Here is a 22,524-nt window from a genome sequence, read left to right on the forward strand (position 1 = left end):
TCGGCATGGTAATAAAAAAAAAAAAAAAAAAAAGAGCTTATACATTATTCCATATCAAGGAGTGGCCAGTCATACGGCTTTGCCATTTGTAGGTGGAGATGTGAATCTGTGATCTTTCTCTGCTGTGCTTCCTCCTGCATTTTACTGGCTTAGATTCAGCAGGTAAATGATGCATCATCTGTGATCAAAGGCAGGCATCTGTTTCTCCCCTGAGCTGATAGCTCTTCTCCACTCACAAGGAGGAGGGCCTAGTCTCCAGCACCCATAGGCTGGCTGGGTTACAATGACAAGGGCTGAGAAACCAGCATGGCTTGCCCTCTGCCTCCTCTGGAGAGTTCTCAAATTGACTGAAGAGCAACCATGGTAAGTCCCAGTCAAAAGGAGAGGAGTGGTAGCAACACATTGAGGATACGTGTAACGATAGCCTTCAATTACTTAGTTCAGCTGTGCCCCCAACTTGAAAGCCACAAGTTACTTGAGAGCCCTTTTTTTTGCAAGTAAACTAACATAGTGTCAACTATTTCCAGTCATGGTCTTGCCTCCCTAGCACTTATGGCAAAGCATATTTGGGAGCCAAAGCAAGTGACCAGGATGATTCATTTGTCCCACAGCTTTGCAAATAGATGAATCCTCTATAACGAAGGCAAAACAGGACCTCTAACGCTTTAAGTGAATGGCTACCATTCAAGCCCCACGAGACGGAAAGCCTGGTAATGCCTCATCGTCCTCAAAGAAACCAAGACCTGCATTTCTATTAAATTTAAGTACATGTAAGCGAAGTTCCTGTGGTACTACTCAACAGATGACAAACCAGTAAAAACAGTGAGAGAGAACCTTCATTTCTTGTCAGGATTGTGAACTTGACTTTTCAACATGTTACAAAGGAGTTTGCTATTTGCACCTGAGGTGGTCATCAGGTTCTGAGACAATTTAGACTGGGGCAAAAACCTCAAATTGGTAGGAGGGACACACAACTATGAAAGCCAGACTACGCTTCACAGTTAAAGCTTCAGTAATGGATGAATTTCCCAAGTTCTCACCAGTGAGCTTGGATCTATGTGAGTTTTTGAAAGTTTCTCCATTGTTATTGTTAACAACCGACTCTCCCTTGAGGAACTTCAGGAAAATAATGGTATGTCCTCTTGAAAATTGATTGATGCTGTATTTCATCTGCTTTATTGAGCTCTTTACATCGTATATACTAACTAATGAATCGACTGCTATAGACTATCATTTCCAGCGCAAGAAATGCACTAAAACAGACTAATGAGTTATATACATTTTTAGTGGCTTTCTTATGAACAGCCTGTGATTGTCCACTGGCAGCAGGCTACTTTTATGATATTTCATTTGTACATCAGGATGTTTTCCCCGGTGTGCTGCTGTTGCCCAGCAGTGCCTGCCGGGAGCAGGCGGGCACTGGTCGCAGTGGGAGCTGAGCTGGCTGAGCGCTGTGGAAGGGCTGGCAGCCCCCCCTGCCCTGCCCATGCCCGAGAGCCCCCGGCACACTTGCAGCAGCACAGCAGACTTACTCCCTCTCCCAGGGAGGATCCGTATACTTCAGCCACACACACAGGGCAGCTCTTTCTTTTCTTCTTGTAATAGCTGTGGCACTTCATGACCGCACAGTCCATGAGCCACAAACGTTTGTCTGGCATCAACCAGATATTTTCAGCCTGCCTCTTACGTTGGATCCCACAACACATGCCTCTCTATGCCTGCCTCCCACCCTCTTATAGTGTTTACATTTAGAGTGAGCCTTTGTCCTTGCTCTGCACAGAGAGCTGCCAGTATTAAAGTAATTTCCCAAGAAAGCCCAGCAGACTTGAGTATGTGTTTCTGGGCTTAAATCTGTTTCCTTTCCAATAACCTAAAATCCAGTGGTCCACAAATAATCATTCCCGTAATCCAGGATGGACTTGTCTCATTTTGTCTTAAACTGGTGGAAAAAGACAGGCACCTCTAGAGGGCAATTCATCCCATTTATTTTATGCACCGGAGATAACTCCTCCACTGAGCAGAGAGGAAACACCAATGACTAGCTTGGACCAGCTGTATTCCTTTTGGCTGGTCCAAGGCTGGATGAGAGGCTCCCCACCCTAGGCTATCTTTAGCAGCTCCAAGGTTATGAGCGGACAGGGAGCTCTCAGCTCCATAGTACAAGACCTGTTCCTCACATTGTTTTGTTCTCCTGGGCCTCTTGCTTTGCAGACTCGAGTCAGAATAATCATCAAACACTTTAATCAGTTATTCTCATACTTAAAGCATTATTCCTGGCAATGGTATTTCACATGTTTCTTGTCATCCTGCATGCACACCTTTCTCACCTCCAGATACTAGAATTAAAAAAATGTAACCTTCTTATCTTGATCTGCCAAGATCAGCTCTGTGTGCAGATCCATTTAAATTGCCATTTTCTCCCACATTTATTTAAGGGTTTTGTTTGGGAACCAGCAGATCTAATTATTTTGTGCTCCCCAAATTATGTTTACTTTTTTTAGGTGCTACTCTAGTCAAACATTAGTTATGCTGCCTATTGAGATGGATAGCTGACATCAAGATCACATATGCTGAGTAAAACAATAATTGTTAACTGAACTCATGTTTCCTGAAAAGAGCTATTTCTGCAGGAACACCCTCTGTCCTGGGTGCTAACTCGTGCCAAGACCATGGGACACCAGTCTCTTCCCATCTGTAGGTATGTCTTTGAAGTTGTTGCAGGTAGATGAGCTCTCTTGCTAATGCTGTAAACCCACACAGTCCCAGGAATGAGGTGGCCTTGTCCTCTTTACATCATCAATTTTTCTGAAGAGAAACATCATGGTGCAGAGCTATGAATCCTTGGTATGAAGTGGCATTCCCTGATACTGTATTTCTTTTCAGGTCTGATTCTAAATCAGTATAAGCCCTCAGTCTCAATTTCCCTTGAGATTCAGGACATTTTTTCGTCAAAGTACATTGAGGCTAATGACTCTGAAGTTCCCAAGATGGGCCTACCTAAAGTACAGTGATAACTGGAGTTCTCTAATATTGACTGAAAAAAGGAGGAGACATACATTTTGCCTTTGGAAGCTGAATAAGACAGATCTCCCCACCTGAGGAACACATGCTAAATTCCCATCCCCACAGTGACAATCTGTGTTAACCTACAGTTCCAGAAGTCTGCCCACAGAAGTCAGTGGGGGAACACAAAACTTCGACAGCTGTTAGGCAGAGAAATATCACCCAATACCACCTGTCCAGGGTGAGCCTAAATGCTCAGGGAACTGCAGAGCAAGGACAGCCAGGAACGTGGCGGCAGTCAAGAAAGGAGCTTGGCCCATCAGGATTCAGTCCCCCATTGGTGTGACAAGGCCCAGTCACAGGGTGAGAGCAGAAGTGGTTGAAGACAGAGGAGGAGGGGTCGCCGTGCCCCCAGGGATGAGCCCCTCTGCAGCAGAGCTGGAAAAATCACACCTTTCTGGGAAAGAGCTGCCACCCCCAAAGATGCATTTCACATCTTCCTTCCCACTCAACTCACACACCAGCACTTTGGTTTTGTTTTTTATATTTTTTCATTTTTCACATAACATTTTCAAAAATATAGATCATGTTACCCTTGTTTATAAAAATACAAATCTATGTAAAACATTTACATTATGTAGGTCACTTGTTCAAGTATACCTGTAAAACTTTTACACTATGTAGTTCACTTGAACAAGTCTATCTATGATGAAAGCCTTCAGAATATTACTACACAGTAATCAGAGATGGAAATATCACTTCATAAAATATAAACGTGTGTTTCTTTATGTTTCCCTTGTATTCAAGACACCACTGAGTATGTAACATGAGCTCTCTGTATGCCTAACTTTTATCTCACATTCACATTTTTTCCCTTTCTCTAGTTTGGAGAAGGATCTGAGGTATTTCACTTTCTCATGGCACCAATACCCCCATATACCAGAAGTTCTACTTCTTTTCCACTACTTAGTGAAATCCAATCCCACGCCTACAGCCAGATGTGTGATCACACTATTCTTGGAGGATACAGATGGATAGGAAGAACAAATCACATTTTGAAAGGTTACACTTACTGGCAAGTCTAGGTTGTTGTCTAGCTACAGACTAGCAATTTCTTCATAAAAATGATCATTCTCGACATACCTAAAACATTTTTTATGTTTCTTCCAGCAACGATCAGTTCATCTACAGTTTTCTTCCTTCAAAGAACTGATAGTCAAGTGGATTGACTGTTTTCCTCACTTGCAACAACCTTTTTCCCAACTGCCCATAAAACATATGTATTCTTTGCTATCATCTTTAATACCCTGCACTTGGAAACAGTAAGTCTTGTGGTCTTCTTTGGCTGACATTGACTCATATTGTGTCAGAAATCTAATCTCTGTACCTGTATCTTCACAGCAAACATTTAGAATATTTAAAGGGAGACTTTGACTTAAATCTTGTAAAAAGTGAAGGTTCTTTCTAATAGATCAAAGTGTTTCTTAATTCAAGTCACATCCTAGTCTTTAAAATCCTTCCAGATATTTATTGGGCTCAACTCAGAACCATCTATAAGAGATGGTGGAAAGGAATTAGATTACGTCCTTGTCCTCTTCCAGATGGATGCGAGTTGTTCATTTCCTTAGTTTGTGATGCCAGATGCAGTTCTAACATTCTAACTTTACATTTTTTTGCTTTGGAGCCAGCATTTTTCCTGATTATTTCTTTTCCTACAGTGTTTGAAAAACCTCTGGGGTGATTTACTGAACTTTATCTTTGGTATCTGTGAGAGGTGTCAGTTATGGGTCTGTAACAATCTAGACCTTAAGACTGGATCTCTTCCCCTCCTGTACAGATGAAGATAGTGAACATTATATATGATGGAACTACTTCTCAGCTATCGTAAGTATTATCTCTTGGCAGTGGAAGTAACCAGGTCATTCTACTCATTCTGATCCTCCAATTACAACATGGCCACTGATTATTTATTGCTTCCTTCTGATTTTTGTCAAGACTGGGATCCAGTTAGATTAACCTAATGGGCAGCATTTTGCATCATGAGTAATCAATTTGCATACTTCAATTTAAAGGACACAAGGTTCCTGAAGCTGCACCAGCTTTAGACCAATGCAGACTCATTGCTTATGAGAATCTATGCCAGTCTTTTACACTCATAGCAATATGAGAGGAGAATCAGGCCAGTCATGGAAAGGGTTAGAGTCACAGAAGGGCAAGACTGTACATTGTAACTCGTAATCTGTCCAGTCATTTCCAGGAATAAAATTTTGTGTTAGTCAAATAACTCTCAAAAAACTAAAACATGACTCCAAATTATTTTCTTGTCAAAGATAACAACATGCTACAGCTGCCTATAAATCTCTAGCTATGAGATATTGGTAGATAGGAAAGAACTGAATTCTCCAGCGTACAATTATCTTTTACACCAATGTAGTTATGTCTGGGGGAGGGATATTCTGAGACAGTCCATTTAAGCAAAGAATAATCCAAATGGTGAAAAAATTGAGATCTTCTGTGGAAAAGTTCATAGATATACAGTTGCTATGACAACTGTGTTTGGCTTTGGAAAAGGGAAAACACTGGCTCTTTTTAGACTGAAGTAAAATAAAATGAGTTTGGATGTGTAAGAAAACTGCATTTTCACTCTGGTTTGGAATAGTCCTCTTATAGCAATCTTTTTTAACTTCTAACTTTTAGATTTTAGGGGGGGTCTTTTCCATTTTGTTTTGAACAATAAGACTATTGGAATTACAAAGGGAGAGAGCACCTCCCTTTCCCTACTCTTCTTACATTCAGGGCACATTCCTGCTATCCTGTGTTCCAAAGTGCTACAGTTTTCACCCTACTTGCAAAATAATAGAAGCAGGTTTTCTGCATCTAGGCAGCATAAAAATCCTAACTTATAATACTTCATCAGATCGGAGAAGACTTGGAGAAGAGGAAAATAGCTGATATATATCTCCATCTGCTGGGAAAGCAGTATGTCTGGTCTGAAATGTCTCTGTGTCTCACATGAAAGATAGTCAAGATGATATTTTTGTTCTGCTGGCGATAGGAGAATAAAGCAGATTTTAAACCTTTGCTATTGTGTATCCTTTGTCAGCTCTCTGCTTCCAGCACTTGTGTATGTATATCCCCACCAAGATCACGCAGGCCAATGTGACAGGAATCATTGCAATGTACCAGGACAAGCCGACAGCTGGAAAAGTAAAGAAATTACATATTTTCAAAAAAACCTCCCAAGAACATAGTTCTCTAAGTTCAGTGAGGAAGAGAAGTCACAATTAAAAGGATGTCTGCAAGTTAACCTTCCAGCAGGGTTGATCACCTGTGAAAGGAAGAGGCCTGTTGGTTGAGTTCTCTGGGAAATGGATTTATGAAGATGGGAGGAAGAACTGGAAAACAAGAGGGTGCGAATTTGAAGTTTAATCCTTTTGCACGCAGATGACTCTTCCCAACCCCTGCTCAGGGTGGCTATATGCTTTCTATCTTAATTAGCAGGAAATAAAAGCACTGTGTGGAAAGGGAGTACATAACAGCTTGTCCACCCTCAAGCTCTGTGAATAATTTTCTCAGACAGAGCAGCCTATAAATTACTAATGATCAAGCCAAGACTCTGAACTTTTTCCAAAAATACAGTTAATTTCCAAGACCAGTGTCATTCCAGACTATTTGGGATTGTTCCAACTTATATTGGTTCATGGATTGCCTTCTCTGTAGTAATACCTGTGTAGCTCATGGAAGACAAGGGCAGCAAATGAGTACAAATCCCTCATCATAGGATGCTGGAGTGAGTCATGAGTTATAACTCATAATGAAGATGGTAAATGTTCATGTGCCTCTCTAAGACAGTGTGAGCAAGCTTTGATGATTCATCAACATCATGCAAAGAAACAATTCGCATTGCTTCACATTGTTTTTACAGCTGGTTCTTGGCAAATGGTCCATCATACTGCAAAATTAATTGCACTGAGCTTAGGGCTTCCCTTCCCATCAGTAGGAGCCAAAATAATGACATCCATCGTAATTTACACTTCTTGTTATTTTGGCAGCAGTCTGAGCACGAGGAGAAGGAATACTCTGATATTTATTTTGCTATTGTCTTTTTTTTTTTTCATTCACTATTTGTTGAGGAACTAGAGGAGATCTGGCCCTGCTGCACCCAATGGGAGTTTGCCAGTAGTCTCACTGGAGCCATCATTTCACAAAGTGTATCTGAATTGGAGCCCTATCCAGTGAACAGATATACCAGCACAGATCCTTATCCCTGCAGAAAATGTCAGTGAATGACCCAGAGTGTATTTTGTGAACAGGCTATGTCGAAGTCTACAGGTGAAAGAGGCAATCAGTTTTTCCCCAGGCAATAATTCATCCCAATACTAGCTCTGACGGTATAAAAGGCTTGGATGATAATTTAGCATTAGAATAATGACAACAATTATCCCAAATAGGCAGTAAAACTAGTTACCTTCCTGCTTGACCCTTGTTGGCAGTACTTGGTATCCATATCTGTTCTGGGCCAGACACATAAAGTCTGTGTAAAAATCCACCTCTTCGACAGAATCAAAAATCAGTGGCACTTCAATGAAGTTTTCACCATTTTCTACAATTTCTCTGGAAGAAGAAGAAGAAAAAAAATAATGTTAAATCCTTTTATAAGCTGACTTTTGTCTTTTTGATGTGTTCATCCTAACAGCACATAGCAAGAAAATGCATTGGATATTTGCTCATTTCTGAACTAGCCTCTCGGCATTAGAGGACACCTGTGTCTTTCAGCCCAGTTGTGCCAACTATTTGAGTCTCAGAAGTCAGTATCCATCCTGCACTTGTTGAAGTTTCCAGGAAAAAATGTTCTGGATTTGTCTTGCAAAAATAAAGAAAAAGGAGGGAAGAAAGGCAAACAGAATTCTGTATATCTTTGAGCTCTCTACACAGCATTGTGGAAGGACCTTATTGCTTCTCTCTAACCACCTATTCATTTCTGAAATTAATTCTTACTGTCAGCTGGAAGAGGACACATGGAGAACATAACCCTGCAAATCCTCGCTCAGCAAGCTGAACCACCATTCATGTCTACCATGCACCCAAAGCCAAAAGCTCCATACAAGAAACTGCCTAGGAAGTTTCCAGCTTCCTTCAACCTGATTGTTTCATCAGTCTGACTATTTAAAAGTGATTTTCTAGCTTCAGCCAAACATTGTCTCTTCTTACCTTTCAGCCATTGCTGGAGCCGTTGTCCGGCTGCCCGTTAGTGATCTGATCATGACTCTGCTATGCGCTGCGGTAATGCAGCTCCCTGCACCCTCCCGCCAGGACCGCACCCCAGAGAGGCAGCAACACTTTGCTAGAGAGTTCCGTGGGAAATTGGTGTTCCCGGTGGCATTTGACCTGTTTGGCATTGCTGCCATTCTGAGGGCTTCTGGCAGGACTGGGGTGTCTCAGCACCGTGGGCTCCGCATGAGCCCTGACTGGCATAGTCCCTGTCCTTGTGCAATTGTATAATACTAACCAAGGGTAATAATGATAGTGATAGTAACAATAAAAATAATTTTTGAAGTCCAAGTAGGAAAGTACATGTGCTGCTCTATTCTAAAGCCTGTAGACTGTGGCCACAGTACATTTTATGGTCTTGACCACAGGTTTAATGCACTGTCACTTATCCATATAAGCAACATCATAAATGAATGGTCTCAATCATGCTGTGTGGAATGTGATATCACATGAGGGCTTGGTCATATAGCTGAGTTACCATGTTACCTCTGGCTGCAGCTATGCAATAAATGAAACATGGCCAGGTTGTTATCTGGCACTGATGGCCACAGATGGCCAAAACCAGCTCACATACATAACTGTTAAACGCTCTTGTCCCTCAAAATAGGGATGCCACATCCCCAGACTCTGCTGGGAATGTTCCCTGCCCCATGCTAAATCCTAATCAATAGCCAGGAGCTCTTTGGGAAGGTGATTAACCAGTTTAACCATTAACAGCAGAGGCAATGACAGCTGTTATACCCAGGAACCTTCCTAGCTCTGTCCACCAGTGCGGGCAGAGCCACTGTGACGCAGGTGAGGATGAGGACTTCTGTGGACATCATCAAATGAGAGATAAAACACAAAGACTTGGACCTCAATGAAGAAATTTCAGTCAGTAGGTTTACCTCACATTTGCAAAGCATGCCTAAACGTAGCGAGTTCGCGCTGCTCAGGTGACATGTCGCAGGTGCAGAAAGCAGATCTTTTCCCTCCTTTCCTAGCAGAAAAAGCCCTGAGGCATGCAGCTATGAGACAGCTGAGGGAAGGCTCCAGAAGATTGGGAAAGACAATGGATCAGGGCAAGAGGATGTGGGACATCCTGCTTCTCCCTCCCACCAGCATCCCCCCCCCCAGTGCTGCCCTGACGCCAGCTCTAGCACTCATTGGGCGTCTCTGTGAGTCACTTTAACTCACTAATGTGGAAGAGAACAAGCCTCAGGAAAAAAAAAGAATCATGCTAAAAAAAAAAAAAAAAAAAAACAAAAAAAATAAAACATAAAGAAACCAGTGAATAGTTTTCTGTTGTCTTACTGTGTTGAGAGAACTTCATGAATGTCGGGGAGAGGATGTTGCCATTTCACTGGCGCGGGGCAAGGAAAGAGATAAGAGAAGCACTGGGAAGGATCAAGTCCCATTGCTTTCCACTGCAGTCAGCTCTTCATCAGCTTAGCTGCCCAGGAAAATGTGCTTCAAGCCTCAAAGTTGGCTCATTCACAGTATACCATGAACAATAAAAAAAAAAAAAAAAAAAAAAAAAACCAACAAAAAAAACCCAACAACCAAACAGAGATAAAGAATTGATTTCACCCTGTCTGGGTTGGGTTTGGGGGTTTTTTTGCTTGCCTGCCTGTTTTTTTCTCAGCTCTCACCTTCACTTCAGACCTGTGCTTATCCCATTCCACTACCTGTCATTCAGCTGCACTGAGAGCCCCTGTACCACTGCAGGTTAAATAACAAGCACAAGGAAACACTTTCAGCTGGACTTACTGTCGTTCTCCCTGTGTAACTCTGCTTTTCTTGTAAACCACATCGACGATGGTGTCATTTGCTAGCCATTCCACATCAGTGTGGATGTGGCTGCTCAGTCCAACAAACACTTTGCATGGGAGAGTCATCTTGGAGCCTGTTGGTAAGAGAAATATTAAAAACGCACTGGGGTACACATGCAAAACTACTCTTTCTCTTGGTGAAAACCAACATCTCCAGTGGGAGCTCAAGCTCCCACACACATCCAGCACCACTACATTAAAAAATGAAGTTAATCCCCAGATTGCTTTTGATCCCCTCCTTGGCAGCAAGACCCTTCAGTTTGGCAGGCCTTCCTGCTGCTAACCAAGTTATTTTCCCATTGCAACAGTTAGCAACTCTTGCACTAGACACATTCCTCAGGAGGCAAAGCTGTGTTCTTGTGGCCTTGCTCCTTCTGACGTACTGCAGCCCAAAGGGCACGGTGTGGTTTACCACTATGGTGCAACTGCATTGACCAGCAGTGTAGCTTCACTCAGAGGTGCTGTGGACAAGAGCATTCAGCTCAAGGTAGGACCTCCAGAGATAAAATGATCATGCAAAAATTCAGTAGTTTTGCTGCAATTATTGTAACTTGGAGCTAAAGATAAAAAGCCTTCAATCTGGTGCGTATCTATATTATATGGAAAATGCAGGGCTCAATAATGCAAACAATTTTATTATTATATCTGTGCAGATGGTGAAAAAAGGGATATAAAAGACTCCACAGAGCTAGATAGGCAAAAAAAAAAAAAAAAAGAGTGTGACTTGGTAGTCCTACGCCGATGGAAAGGAAAGTGGCAGGGAAAACTCAGACATCATAGGACACAACTGTGAGTGTAGTACCCAAGTAAATAAAAATGCTTAGTGTAAAATATACCTAGCATTTTCTGAGAAGAGGAAATGTAACAGAAATTTGTTGCCATAATATACTCCTCAATTAAAACTTGAGATCTATCAAGGTACTTGCTAACTAACAACTGTCTAGGTCAGACAGTAAAAAGTGATGGAAAAAAGTCTTCTTCCAAAAGAGCTAGATGGCTCATTCAAAGCCACCAGATAACCTGGACCAATCTGAGGGAATACTGATAAAGGAAAGTTCTTAGTGAAAGGGGAACTCTAGACAGCTGATCTAATGGTGCAAACATGCTTCTTTTGCTTTGCTAGTGGCTAAAATCTACAGCAGTTCTGCAGTTTCTCCTATATGGAAGACAGCATCTAGCTGCAGGTAGTAAGCAAAAACTGCTCCAACACCAACTCTCAGCAAATATAATTGAGATCAAAAGTACAACAATTTATGCCAACAAATGACACCACTAGAGGACCAGCTCTAATTTTTGCCTGATGTTTCCAAAAATAATGCTGAGCCTTACCAAGAGCAGCCGAAGTCGTCTTTTGTGTTGGATACACAATTATTGGGGTAATTCTCTTTTCTCGTTCTGGAGAAAGACAACAGAGTCAGTGCTGGCACAACAGAAAACGTGGGTGCTGCCCCAGAACTACAGACAGAAACGTGCCACTCGGCTCAACATCCTTCACCTTCCAGGAAAGCCTCTGGTTATTAAACCCACTGGCAAAGAGAGACACCCCAGTTTCCAGCCTGGAGATCTGTGCTTGTGGGGATGGACAGGATCAAGCTCGCACCTTGATCCTGAAAGCCGCACGGTGACAAACTGACGGCCCACGAGTGAGGGTCTTTGGGAAGCAACAGCAACACCAGGCGCTACGCACGGCGCTTTCCGTGAGCGGGGGGTGCCGACACCCTTGCACACCCACTGCACACTCGCAAAAACGGAAAAGCCGCAAATTTAGGCAGAGCACGGATCCGTAAACACGAAACTACGCCCTCGGCACTCCCACGCCAGCGAGGCGTGGAATCGGGCCGGGGCGGACAGGCGGGGCGGGGCGAGGGGGCGGGGAAACGGGCGGGGCCGGGCGCGCGGGGATGGGCGGGGAGTGGGCGAGGGGCGGGGAAAGGGGCGGGGCGGCGCTGGCGGCTCCCGGGCGCGCGCGCGCCCCCTGCTGGCCGCTCGGCGGAGCGAGCCGGGTTCAGGCGATTGCGAAATGGCGGGCTTCCCCCCGCCCCCCGCCTGAGTGGGTGGTGAATGTTTTATTCCCTACGCCCTCTGAGGTCTTTTGCAGTGACGCCCCCTCCTCACCGCCACCCTCAGGCATAAATTCTTCCTAAATTCTTCTGCAGGCACCTGCAACACCGAGTTCTGCCTCCCACGTATCTGCTCTAAATCAGGCAGTGGGGTGACCCCAGCCCTGCTGGGGGGCTCTGGGAAGCTCATCAGTGCCAAAGCAAGCACCCGTGGCCTCCCACTTCCCTTCACCGTGCTGGGAGGCCACGTATGAGTTACTCTCCTGAGTCACATTAACAAGACATTTTTCTTAAGTGCTGTAATGTTTCAAGGGGTCAATATTTACCAACAGTCTTCAGATGAATTGTTCGGGTGATTTCATACATTACACCTTCAAATGGAAATGACATCTTGCAGGTATAATAGCCAGTGTCTGTTGGTAGTACAGAAGTCATGATCAGAGAAGTCGAACCTTTCAGAATTACAAATTTTTCATTGTCTTCCAAAGGCAGAGCATCCTGGAGAAAGGACAGCAACTGGTGTTATGGCTCGGGTAGGAGTGGTTACACCCTGTGTAACTTCCAGACAAAATTACTTACCCCTGTCTCTCTGTTGTTAAAAGTTCGCTTATCAGTGGGAAATCTGAGCAGTTCCACTCTCCCACCAAAGGACAAGTTCTTCAGTTGTGTATCTGTCTCTAAAATGCTTTGAGGCACTATATGAAGTGTGAAGAATCGCTATCTACAGTGTGTGTGTATAGCTTTTCAATGAAGTACACATTTTAAGATGGAAAAGATATAACAGGCACTTTCCTGGGTCCACTTAAGAGTAACTATCTAATACATTCTTCTAAGACAGAACCATTTTAGTGATCATGGTTTTCACAACACTATTACTTTCCATACATGTCCTCATAGGAGTAATATTCTAAGGCATTCTTTGAAGATAAATGCTAGTAATCATGAAAATTGTCACAAAACTCTTGCCCTACATGATGTCATAAACTGTGATCCATCCCTGCTCTGGATCACTAAGGCCCTGTTCACACACAGGTTGGAGCCCTGCTAGGAGCGATGATGTTCCTTCTCCATGAAGGCAGGCTAGCTCCTTCTAACAGTTGTAACAAGAACCATATTGAGGGGAGCAGCATTTTCCTTGGGTAAGTGGGTTATAGCCTGCTTCTGAAGGGAATCCTGAGCAGAGACATTTTGCTGGTATGGTCCCAATCACAGCATAGGCACTGCTGTATGAAGCCACCCTAGGCATTACATCCCATGGCAAGAATGATAGCTGCACGAGGCAGAGCCTAAGAGCATAGTGGAAGTGTAAATAAAAGCTAAACAAAGGTATTATGGAAATATAAGAAGAATCCTGTGCTGTCCATTGCAAGATTGTACGTCTGAGGATGATCAGCTGAAGGATATTTGACCTTACAGGCAAAACCAGGCTTGCCTACTTGAAAAGCAATGGACTGGCAAGTTAGACAGAAAACACTATAAGCATTGTGTGACAACTCTAGTATTTCCAAATGCCGTATTTCTGTTCATTACTGAAAGCTACCATCTGAACAGCTCACACGGGGGAAGCATCACTGGGAGATCCTACTTTATGGGATTCACTAGAGGGACTGTAAAAAGAAGCATAGCACCAAAGAGAAGGGCCTAATCTGATGTGGCAAACCCTGGAGTCAGGGTAGCCTTAAAAATAGTTACACTGCCTATTAGTGTATATAACAAGTGAAGAACTTCACCCTGTGCTGAGTCCACCCCAGACAACTTTTCTTAAAATATATACCTCTGTCCCACAATTCCCAGTATATTGTGCTGTGCTTATGACTTTAACAACATGATGTTCAGGAGAAAGTGGAGATGTATGTGCCTTTACAAACAGGTTGGGATTACATTTTGTGCAAAGAGGAGGTGAAAGTTCTACCTTGTACCACTTGAGCTCCAGGCTTGTCCTATTTGGTGTATAATCCCACAGTTCAGGGCAAACAATCTTTCCAGAGGTGAAAGTGAAGAGGACCTGGGGATAGGCAATCTCATGAGCAGCTCTTTTCTCCACAACCGTGAGGTGGATGGAGACCTCGGCGCAGTAGGAGGAGTTCCTGCAGACAGGGAAGGGAGAGGTGAGCACCCACCAGAGACAAGGGGAACTCAAGTGACACCCTTGGTTTTATCCTAGCTCTGTTTCCCTTCTCAGCAGTTTCTAAGAGGCTAAGACTGAGATCATACCAAGAGGGATGATGGACAATCACTGGTACTCTTTTTTTTTGATACAATCTAAACATGTTGTTGGCACATGCCTCCCTCGGAGCTTGTTTTTTCTTTTCTTTTTTGTACACCAAGTTTGCTGTGCACCCTTAGGCTAAGGCATGAGTTTAATTTTGCAAGGAGGGGGAACATATTTCCCTGAACAATAGCAGGTATGTCACGAACCCTCCACCGTTTCCTTGAAAGAGGTCTTGACTGTGAAAACCCTAATGACTGGGACCTAAGGATGAAAAAAAAGCTTAAAGCATGTATTAAAATACATCTGCAGTTACTACTGTACAACCAGTAGCCATTTCTGTGGGTATGTATTATTTTGCATAGAGAAGAAGGCATTCCCGTTTCTAAAGTTTTGCAATATTTAACTTTTCTTTCTGGCCCCAAATGACAGTCACTTCCAAGGAGGACCAAACTGGGGGAGATAGATGCTTAAACTATGTTCCTTTATAACCTCCAAAAACCTGACTTGGAGATGCCTCCACCCAGGGCAGTGCCGGACCCCTGTGGGGACCAGCAAAGCCAGGGGATCCAGGCTGCAACCTGGAGAGCAGCTGGGAGCTGCGAGCAGGCGGACTCACCCTACTGCCATGGCACTGTGACCGGCTGTCTCCGACGGGTCAGATGCCTAATGCCAAAATACTCTCAGCAGAAGCAGAGACCTGTGATTAGTGGCTCCTATCCTCATTTTACAGAGTGTTGAAAAAAAATCTGGTGGCTTCCCTGTGGGGTGGTTTGCAAAGGAAATACAATTTCTTTGTATTTTATTAATCCTGTAATAACGTTAGCGACGAAGCTATGTGCTTGGGACTTGCGTATCTTTTTCAGACAGATTTCACAGCACCTTACTGTAGCTGTCAATAATACTGCCAGAGTGGTATAGGTTGGGGAACTGAGGCAGAATAGTCCAGAAAAGGGATTAAAGACCATCCTTCAAGGTCTCAGGCAACTACTCTGTGCTTTAGGACAATATTTGCAACCTTTTGTTGTTCTCACCTCGCCATCAACATCTGCCTCACCACTGCAATCGCTGCTGAGACATGCGGAAAGGCCTACCCAATATGCTGAGCATGATTTACTAATTTGAGTTCCGCCTGTCCATCTCCCCTACTGCTGACACACGTCACTGATGAGGTGTACCGTGCCAGCAAGGAAACTGCACTCTACACCAGCAGCTCCAGGGATGTATTTGTTTTCCCCTATAGTATAGTGTTTTCCACTATAGACCCCAGAACAAGGTGTCTATTGCCAGGGGTGTACTGGGAGGCTGGCTGGAAGGAGGAGCTGGCAGGGGGCAAGGACCTGGGACACCTTCTGCAGTTCAGGCTCTGATGGTCACAGGCATTTTTGCCTTCCTCATTCCCCCACAAATCCAGACCCTAGTACCTCTTTTGAAACTGTACAGTGGGCTGTTAGATACTCAAAATAAGGTGACCGAGTCTCAACCCACTGCAGTATCACAAGTCTAGTCCCAGCCTAGTCAACACACATCAGGTCGCATGACAGATCTTCCAGCAAAACCAAGTCAATCAAAGTCTGGTCTAAAATGTGAAGCAGAGGAAAAGTAAACACCAGGGATAAGGAAGAGGGAAGAAAGAAGCCACTCCAAAGCCTTGGTATGTGCCTCGTAAGGCAATCTGAAGTGCAAAGGCTGTTTCTCTGGAGCTCTAACAAGAGGGTTGCATTTTGCAGAACCCCCTGCCTGCAGCACGTCCCCGCTTGCCATAGCCCTGACTGGCTCACAGATAAGCTAGAACAAACTCTCACGTACACTGTTTCCCCATGAGGTCGTAGCCAGGGTGGCAATACTGTGTCATGATTTATCCAGATTTCAGTATATGTATCTATAGGAGACACACAGTGAATTTAAGAGTTCTGGCTTGCCATATATTTTTCCCTAATAAAGTCATTAAAGAAATTACCTTATCCAGACATGCTTTGAACACAACCAGAGTTTAGAATCAAGCTAATGCATTTTAGGCATAGTCAGCTTGTTAGCACACTGGATTTTCTTTCAAATACCCACCTTCTGGTACAGATGTATACTCCTGAGTCTTCTAGAATTGCTGGTAAAAACCAGAGTGCATCTCCTTTTGCCCAGATTCTCGGATGTTCATCTTGTCCTGATATCATGGTTTTTGAACCATTTTTATACCATGTGATATTAGGGGTCAAGGCAGAAAAATCCAAATGTTTGTATCTGGGGGAAGGGCATTTCAGAATCACAGGTTGTCCATGCAGTTCATAGTAATGTTTGAAAAACACAGTGTGGTCTGGGCAGTTTTCTGTATAAATCAGAGATATTTTTACGTTACTATCAGCCAGTCATGTTAAAAAAAAAAAAAAAAAAAAAAAGGGAGAGGGAGATAGAAGGAAAAAAAAAAAAAAAACAAACGTGCCCTTACCTGTGCTTTTGACTTGCTGAAGTCTGAAAGCAGATGCACCCACTGTGCACGTCACCAGGACAAAGAAGAGCCCACACATTTTTTCCCAGAGGAAATCGGAAGGAGAAGATCGAGGGAAAATGTCTTGAAATCTACATGGAAGTTTATCACAAGACAGAATATACAATAGAAATACTTAACATTAACTTAAGAGTTAACTGCTCTTTTCCTCACTCTGGATCTGGTGAGCTTTGTTTCACCCTTAGTGAGCAGAAAGGCTTCTTCATCCTTAGTTTAGGGGGACTGGCTTGTGGAACAAGAGCACCTGGCTTGGCACAAGCATATCACTTCTGTCCCTTTCCTTTGACTCCAGAGATGTGAACAACATACCACAGGATGCTGCTGTCCCCATGGCTTTTCAGTGCAACAGCTACAGGTGGAAAAATCTAGCTCCGCTTATTTTGCAATCAGATGTGACTGAGACACGGGTCAGATGCTTCGAGTTAGCTGTAGTGCAGTGGCTTGGGTGAACATAGGAGCAAAGATGCAGCAGAATAGACTTTAGCTCTCTTAAGCAGTCACTTGAGGTGTCTCCCACCTCATTGTATGGCTCTCATTAAATCCTGTGTCACTTTATCTTCCCCGCTATAGCTACCAAAGTAGGCCAGCTAGCATAGATCAGGCTGCAGGCAAACCTCCTGCTATAACCAGAGCCAAGCTTTCAAAGTCTCCAACAATTGTGACTCCTGGGACAAAAAAATTTGATTCCCATGGCATGCACACCCACCCTGCTGTTGGTGTGCAAGTGAGTTTTCGGTGTGGATATTATTACCGTCTGTGCTAAAAAAAGAAAAGGAAAACCCTGAACAACTTGTCCTAAGAATCAGACACGGTGACACTAAGGGAAAACAAAACTATCCGCTGCCAGTCATTCATTAATTGTCATCTGTATTGGCCTGGCACGGGCAAGGCAGCTTCTGAGTACATCACTGAATGCTTTCTGGCCTGCCATGAGGTTTCAGCTGCTGCTACCCAGTTGATTGATTTGTGTTATTTCAGTATACCACAGGCAAAAATACATAAAACATGATATGTATAGGCACCAGTTTATGCTCAATGTAAGGTGTTTATGTGCAATACAGTGCACATATGCACATGACACATACTATTTTCATTTTATATACAGAAATGTAAATTGCATGCATTTAACATTAGCCTAACACTATGATTGTCCCATAGGACAAATACTAAATGACCAGACAACTACTTAAAATTGTATCCAAAAGCAAAACCATATTTCTACCGATATAATACAGTCATATTCATAGGTACTCACTCACCTTCAGTCATCTTCTGCGTATCCCACCATGCTCATATTTATAATGCGGTTTTAATCCAAATTTCTCCCTGTTCCAGTAGCTATATTTATCTGACATCTGACAGTTTCACTATAATAAACTATTTCCAGCTTATTGTCATCTCTGCAACACCACAAAGCCAACCTCTTGCTCAATAATACTGTTTCATAACCACAGGTCATCTCCCCTACCGCTAGATCTGCAAGGGTTTCCAGGGCATTGCCATGGAGCTGTAGCCCCTCTCAGGGCCACACCTGGGTGGGTGATAGTGGCTTTGTCTGCGGTGTTAACAGGCCCCATGGTTCACATGTAGCAGGGGAGTTTCTCTCTCATTAGATCCTTTGCCTGATGAAAATACTTAGTTATTTTGTTCAGAGCTTTCTGGTCCCTTTGGTTTACTATCTAGCAATCTCCATAAACCCTACACAATCTGAGGGTTTAGGAGAGGTTTTCATTCCCAGATTTCCATCAGATCCACTTACCTGTGCTTCTGTAGTCTTGCAGCCATTAGCTTCTCATGAAATGATATAAGAGTAAAAATCGCTAGTGAGGACCTTATATAGGGTTTAGCTCAACACACAGCGGAAATTTGTCTCTTATTGCCCAATCAGATTTGTGTCAGAACCAAACGACATTTTAGACTGAACTTTCTTTCCTTCCGTGGAGTGAGGATGAGAGAAACAAAGACAGAGAGAGAGGGAGAAAATATGTATTTGGATTTCACAAAAAAAAAAAAGGGGAAATGACTGCTAAATACATGACTAAATTTCCCTTTCTCTGACGAATGGTAGTTTTCATACACTCGTGTCTTCACATGACTATTTCACGCTCTACCTCCAATAAAAAATTCTCATGGCTAACAAAAGGTGTCCTGCAGCATAGTCAGCAGCTAAATAATTGCAGTCTTCACTTAATGTGGTTTAGCAAGTTCTCCATGGACAACATAAATCTTTTGTGAGTTCCCAGATCGCTCATGAATCACAAGTGGGTTGATTCCTCTTTCCTTTCATAAAACATCCATCTTAGTGTCACAGCTTGCATTTAAGGCTCTCTTCACAATGGAGTATAAAGAATTAACAGATATAAACAGATTATGGCATCCAGGCTCATGAGCAGAAGGGGTAAGGAACGGCTTATGAATTGTGGCAATGTTGGCCTCCGCTTGTTTAGAACAGGGCAACCTAGTGGAGACTTCAGTCTGGAACTGGACCACACGCCGATATTTCCCGTGCCTTGTCCTGACATGTGATGCCTCCTGCAGGGAACCCTGCCTTTCTTACAGCCTCTTGATCCCTCGGGAATCAGCTGCCACATGCTGCCTCATTGCTAGCCCAGGAAAGCAGTGTGTGGTGTCCAGCTGTCCTGCCAGACCTGGACTCAGCACCCTGCTAGCAGACCTCGGTAAAATACTCTCCCCACCCTGGACTTTGTAAACCTCAGCTGAGCAGCCCTAGGCTAGAGCACTGGGGTCCTAGCCTAAGGCTCAGGCTTTGTGGTGCTCTCACTAACCAAATAATGACTTGAGTAATAAAAACAACATAGCTGTTTATTGCAGCAGGCATGTAAGAAACATTTTTTATTTAACGCTGACATAATCCATGAACTTTTTCTTTAACTAATATCAGCCTCAGTTATGCTGAAGACCTCAGAATATTGTTTAAGGGATGAAAAATTACCCATTTTCGAGACTGTGCTCCCAGCTGCTATGGAGAGAAGAAACGTATAGATGATGACATCTATTAATATACTGCAATCTTTGGGGATGTGTCATATGCTTAGGTTGCACATATTCTTTTGTGCAGGCAATATCCACCAAGTTACAACAACTTTGGTAAATAAACAAAAAGAAATAAAAATAGACAAAAGTCACATATTTCGATCTGTAATGGTCTTTGCAGTTTCTATATCCTGATCAGCACAGCAAGGGTTTCTATAGCTATCAGCCCCACACATGGCTGCCTGGTTTTCCTTTAAGCAGTCCTGTTATCCATGAACCTGAAAGGCTGATAATGCAACTAAAATTAGTCACTGCCCTGTGGTGGTCCATTTTCTCAGTGAAAAGAAAGAACTCATCTCCATTGATGCTAAGGTCCCCCATTTGGGCTACGAAACCACTGGTCTTGCTTTCTGGAGCGCCTGCAATTTATTCAGAGAATCTGGCCTCATGAATTATAAAATTATTTCAGTCCTTCCTTTTCCAGATCACTGCATGGCAACCAGACAGAAGGGCTGTCAGACTGGGTGACAAATGTTGTATTAAGTCTAAGTTCAGGCTATTACTATGTGAGTGACTTACGCAATAGAGGTGGGAGTATCTAATGGTAAGAGCCAGGCAAGTTCCCAGTCAATAACCCAGATGTTTGCCAGACTGAAAAGAAGCAAAACTGCAGGAAATGAGGTTTGATGTCTTTGAAAAGATTCTACGTACCAAGTGCTGCAAACGCATTCGTTGCATTCACTGAGTAAAGCCATCCAACAGCAAGCTGCTCGGTGAGCAGCAGAACTAGCATCACAGGCTTTGCTGGAGTTTTGTGCCCCGCGCCCTTAACGCCCCCCCCCCCCCCCCCCCCCGCCTTCCACTGCGGCCACTTCAGCTCTCCCCTCATGGCTTTTCCCACCCTTTCCTTCTCCACTTCACGTCCTCTGCTCCCACCTCACCCGTGACTAGTTTGTCAAGGCCCAGCACAGCCCCGGGCTCTCTCGGGACCACATCGGTGCTAACTGGTCAGCTTCTCCCTGCCCGCCAGCGCGTGTCAGGACTGGGCTCGGCTTAACTTTCCCCCCACGAGCCAACGCTTTGGCTTTCCCATCTGTACACACCAGCAGTGACCAATGTTCCTCACGCTGCTACAACTCCAGGCTGTTTGAAAACAAGGCCCCTTGGAAAATGCAGATGAAGCAGGATAAAGGATTTAAAGCGAGTTTATAGTGCAGTAGCATACACTGTCCTGCCTTAGAAAACTAAACTAAAACCATATAGCTACAGCGTAGCAGTGTAGTTCCCAGATAGCACAACATCCTCAGATAGACCTAACGACGATCGACACTTCTAATCAACATCCTTCAGAACAGCTCCGTCCCAGCTGTCTTTTTACGCAGAAAATGTTCTGATCACCAGTAGCAGGACGTTAAGTTAAAATAGTATATCTGGAGGTGCAAAAGTCTGGTTTAAAATAACTCAGGAAGAAATGAAGAATAGAACAAATATTTTTTTAGGAGCTGTCTGCTGAGAAGGCCATGTCACTTTGCGGTCAGTTATGACTGAGTATTTATAAACAGAAATATGCAAGTCTAGCAGCTATATATATAGAGAAACTCTTTTAGGGAACCTGGTGTCATTCTGTGGTTTCGCTGTGCTGATGATTCATTTATACAGCTCACGATGCCGGAGTATAGCTGTGAAATTCCTAACTTGAAGACCAGGCTATTCCCCACATGTCTCACCCGTTGCTCATCTCACTAGATCACTGTTTCCCACACCAGAACTACATACAGCTGCCTTCCCACATGTGGGTGGATTTTGCTCTCCTAGGACATCCCAATAAAATAACAAAAATCTCAACTAATATTTAGCATTCTGGCAGTTCCTTGCAACAGAGGCTTTCAAAAGGCCTCCACAAGCCAGGTGTGTCTGTTCATTATCCCTGGTCCATGGAAGAGGAAATGGAAATTCAGGCATCACAGAGAGGGGATAAGACCATTTCTATAACAGACAGTTAAGGTGCCACTTTTTTTCTAGTGACTCCCAGGTTTTGCTGTCTGTCCTGGAAGAACTCATCCAAATGGCTCTGTGGCTGCTGAGGTTTGGCAACCAGGAACTGCACTCACATGGACTTTGCAATTTATTCTGTTATTCAGTTTGGCTGAGCCAGCTTCATGCAATTAAAAATAGGAGAAAATTTCTCTGGTTCACATAAGAATGAGGTGGTGAAGCGTTAAGAAATATTGAAAGCTGACTGGCAAGCAGATGCAAAAGTAAACCACAACTATTGCACCAACACATGTTCTTGGGTTTATTGGTGCAGCCAAACCTGGTTTTAATAATTTATAATGTCCTTGTGCACAGTTCCCAGATGGGCTCTTGGGGAGAATAGAAATGGAGAGGGAAGAATAAAAGCTATCCAACTCTGAGAATCACCAAATAGATGGAACAGAAAGAGAAAGACTGAACAGAGGAATTAGCCCAATACACAATGGATGCCAAGAATACAGGAATTTGCATGCTTAGCCAAAGAAATAAGTGCTGTCATACACCAGTTGTATATGACTAACTGGGAGAGACACGAGGAGATGGGCCAAGAGACATGCACTTTGCCATGAGAGAGCATATGCTTGGCCAGAGCAGTGACAGCTTGGTTACAGATTACCTCCCCACCATGCTCTCCTGGGA

The 22,524-nt window shown here is 43.6% G+C and overlaps 1 protein-coding gene across 1 annotated transcript; it reads right to left on the reverse strand.

The window, feature by feature from the left end:
- Positions 1-3,601: 3,601 nt before the first annotated feature.
- Positions 3,602-18,669, reverse strand: IL1R2 (interleukin 1 receptor type 2). Its single transcript, XM_042806005.1, has 9 exons — positions 18,617-18,669; positions 16,798-16,928; positions 16,419-16,677; positions 14,058-14,232; positions 12,472-12,643; positions 11,415-11,480; positions 10,024-10,159; positions 7,472-7,617; positions 3,602-6,202 (listed from the first exon to the last, which is right to left on the reverse strand). The coding sequence occupies exons 1-9, from the start codon at positions 18,640-18,642 to the stop codon at positions 6,075-6,077; spliced, it is 1,239 nt and encodes a 412-aa protein (XP_042661939.1). The 5' UTR covers positions 18,643-18,669; the 3' UTR covers positions 3,602-6,074.
- Positions 18,670-22,524: the final 3,855 nt, after the last annotated feature.

This window comes from Tyto alba, unplaced genomic scaffold (assembly GCF_018691265.1).
Source record: "Tyto alba isolate M040663 unplaced genomic scaffold, T.alba_DEE_v4.0 Super-Scaffold_45, whole genome shotgun sequence".
Classification (NCBI taxonomy): Eukaryota; Metazoa; Chordata; class Aves; order Strigiformes; family Tytonidae; genus Tyto; species Tyto alba.

Bases quoted from the DNA above. Each gene is read 5' to 3' on its own strand.
- IL1R2 (XM_042806005.1), bottom strand. From the start codon at position 18,642: ATGGCTGCAAGACTACAGAAGCACAG. The intron at 10,160-11,414 runs GTAAGGCTCAGC...TCTTACCAACAG, and splicing joins GACGACTTCGGCTGCTCTTG to GCTCCAAGATGACTCTCCCA. The intron at 7,618-10,023 runs GTAAGTCCAGCT...TTCTTCTTCCAG, and splicing joins GTTACACAGGGAGAACGACA to AGAAATTGTAGAAAATGGTG.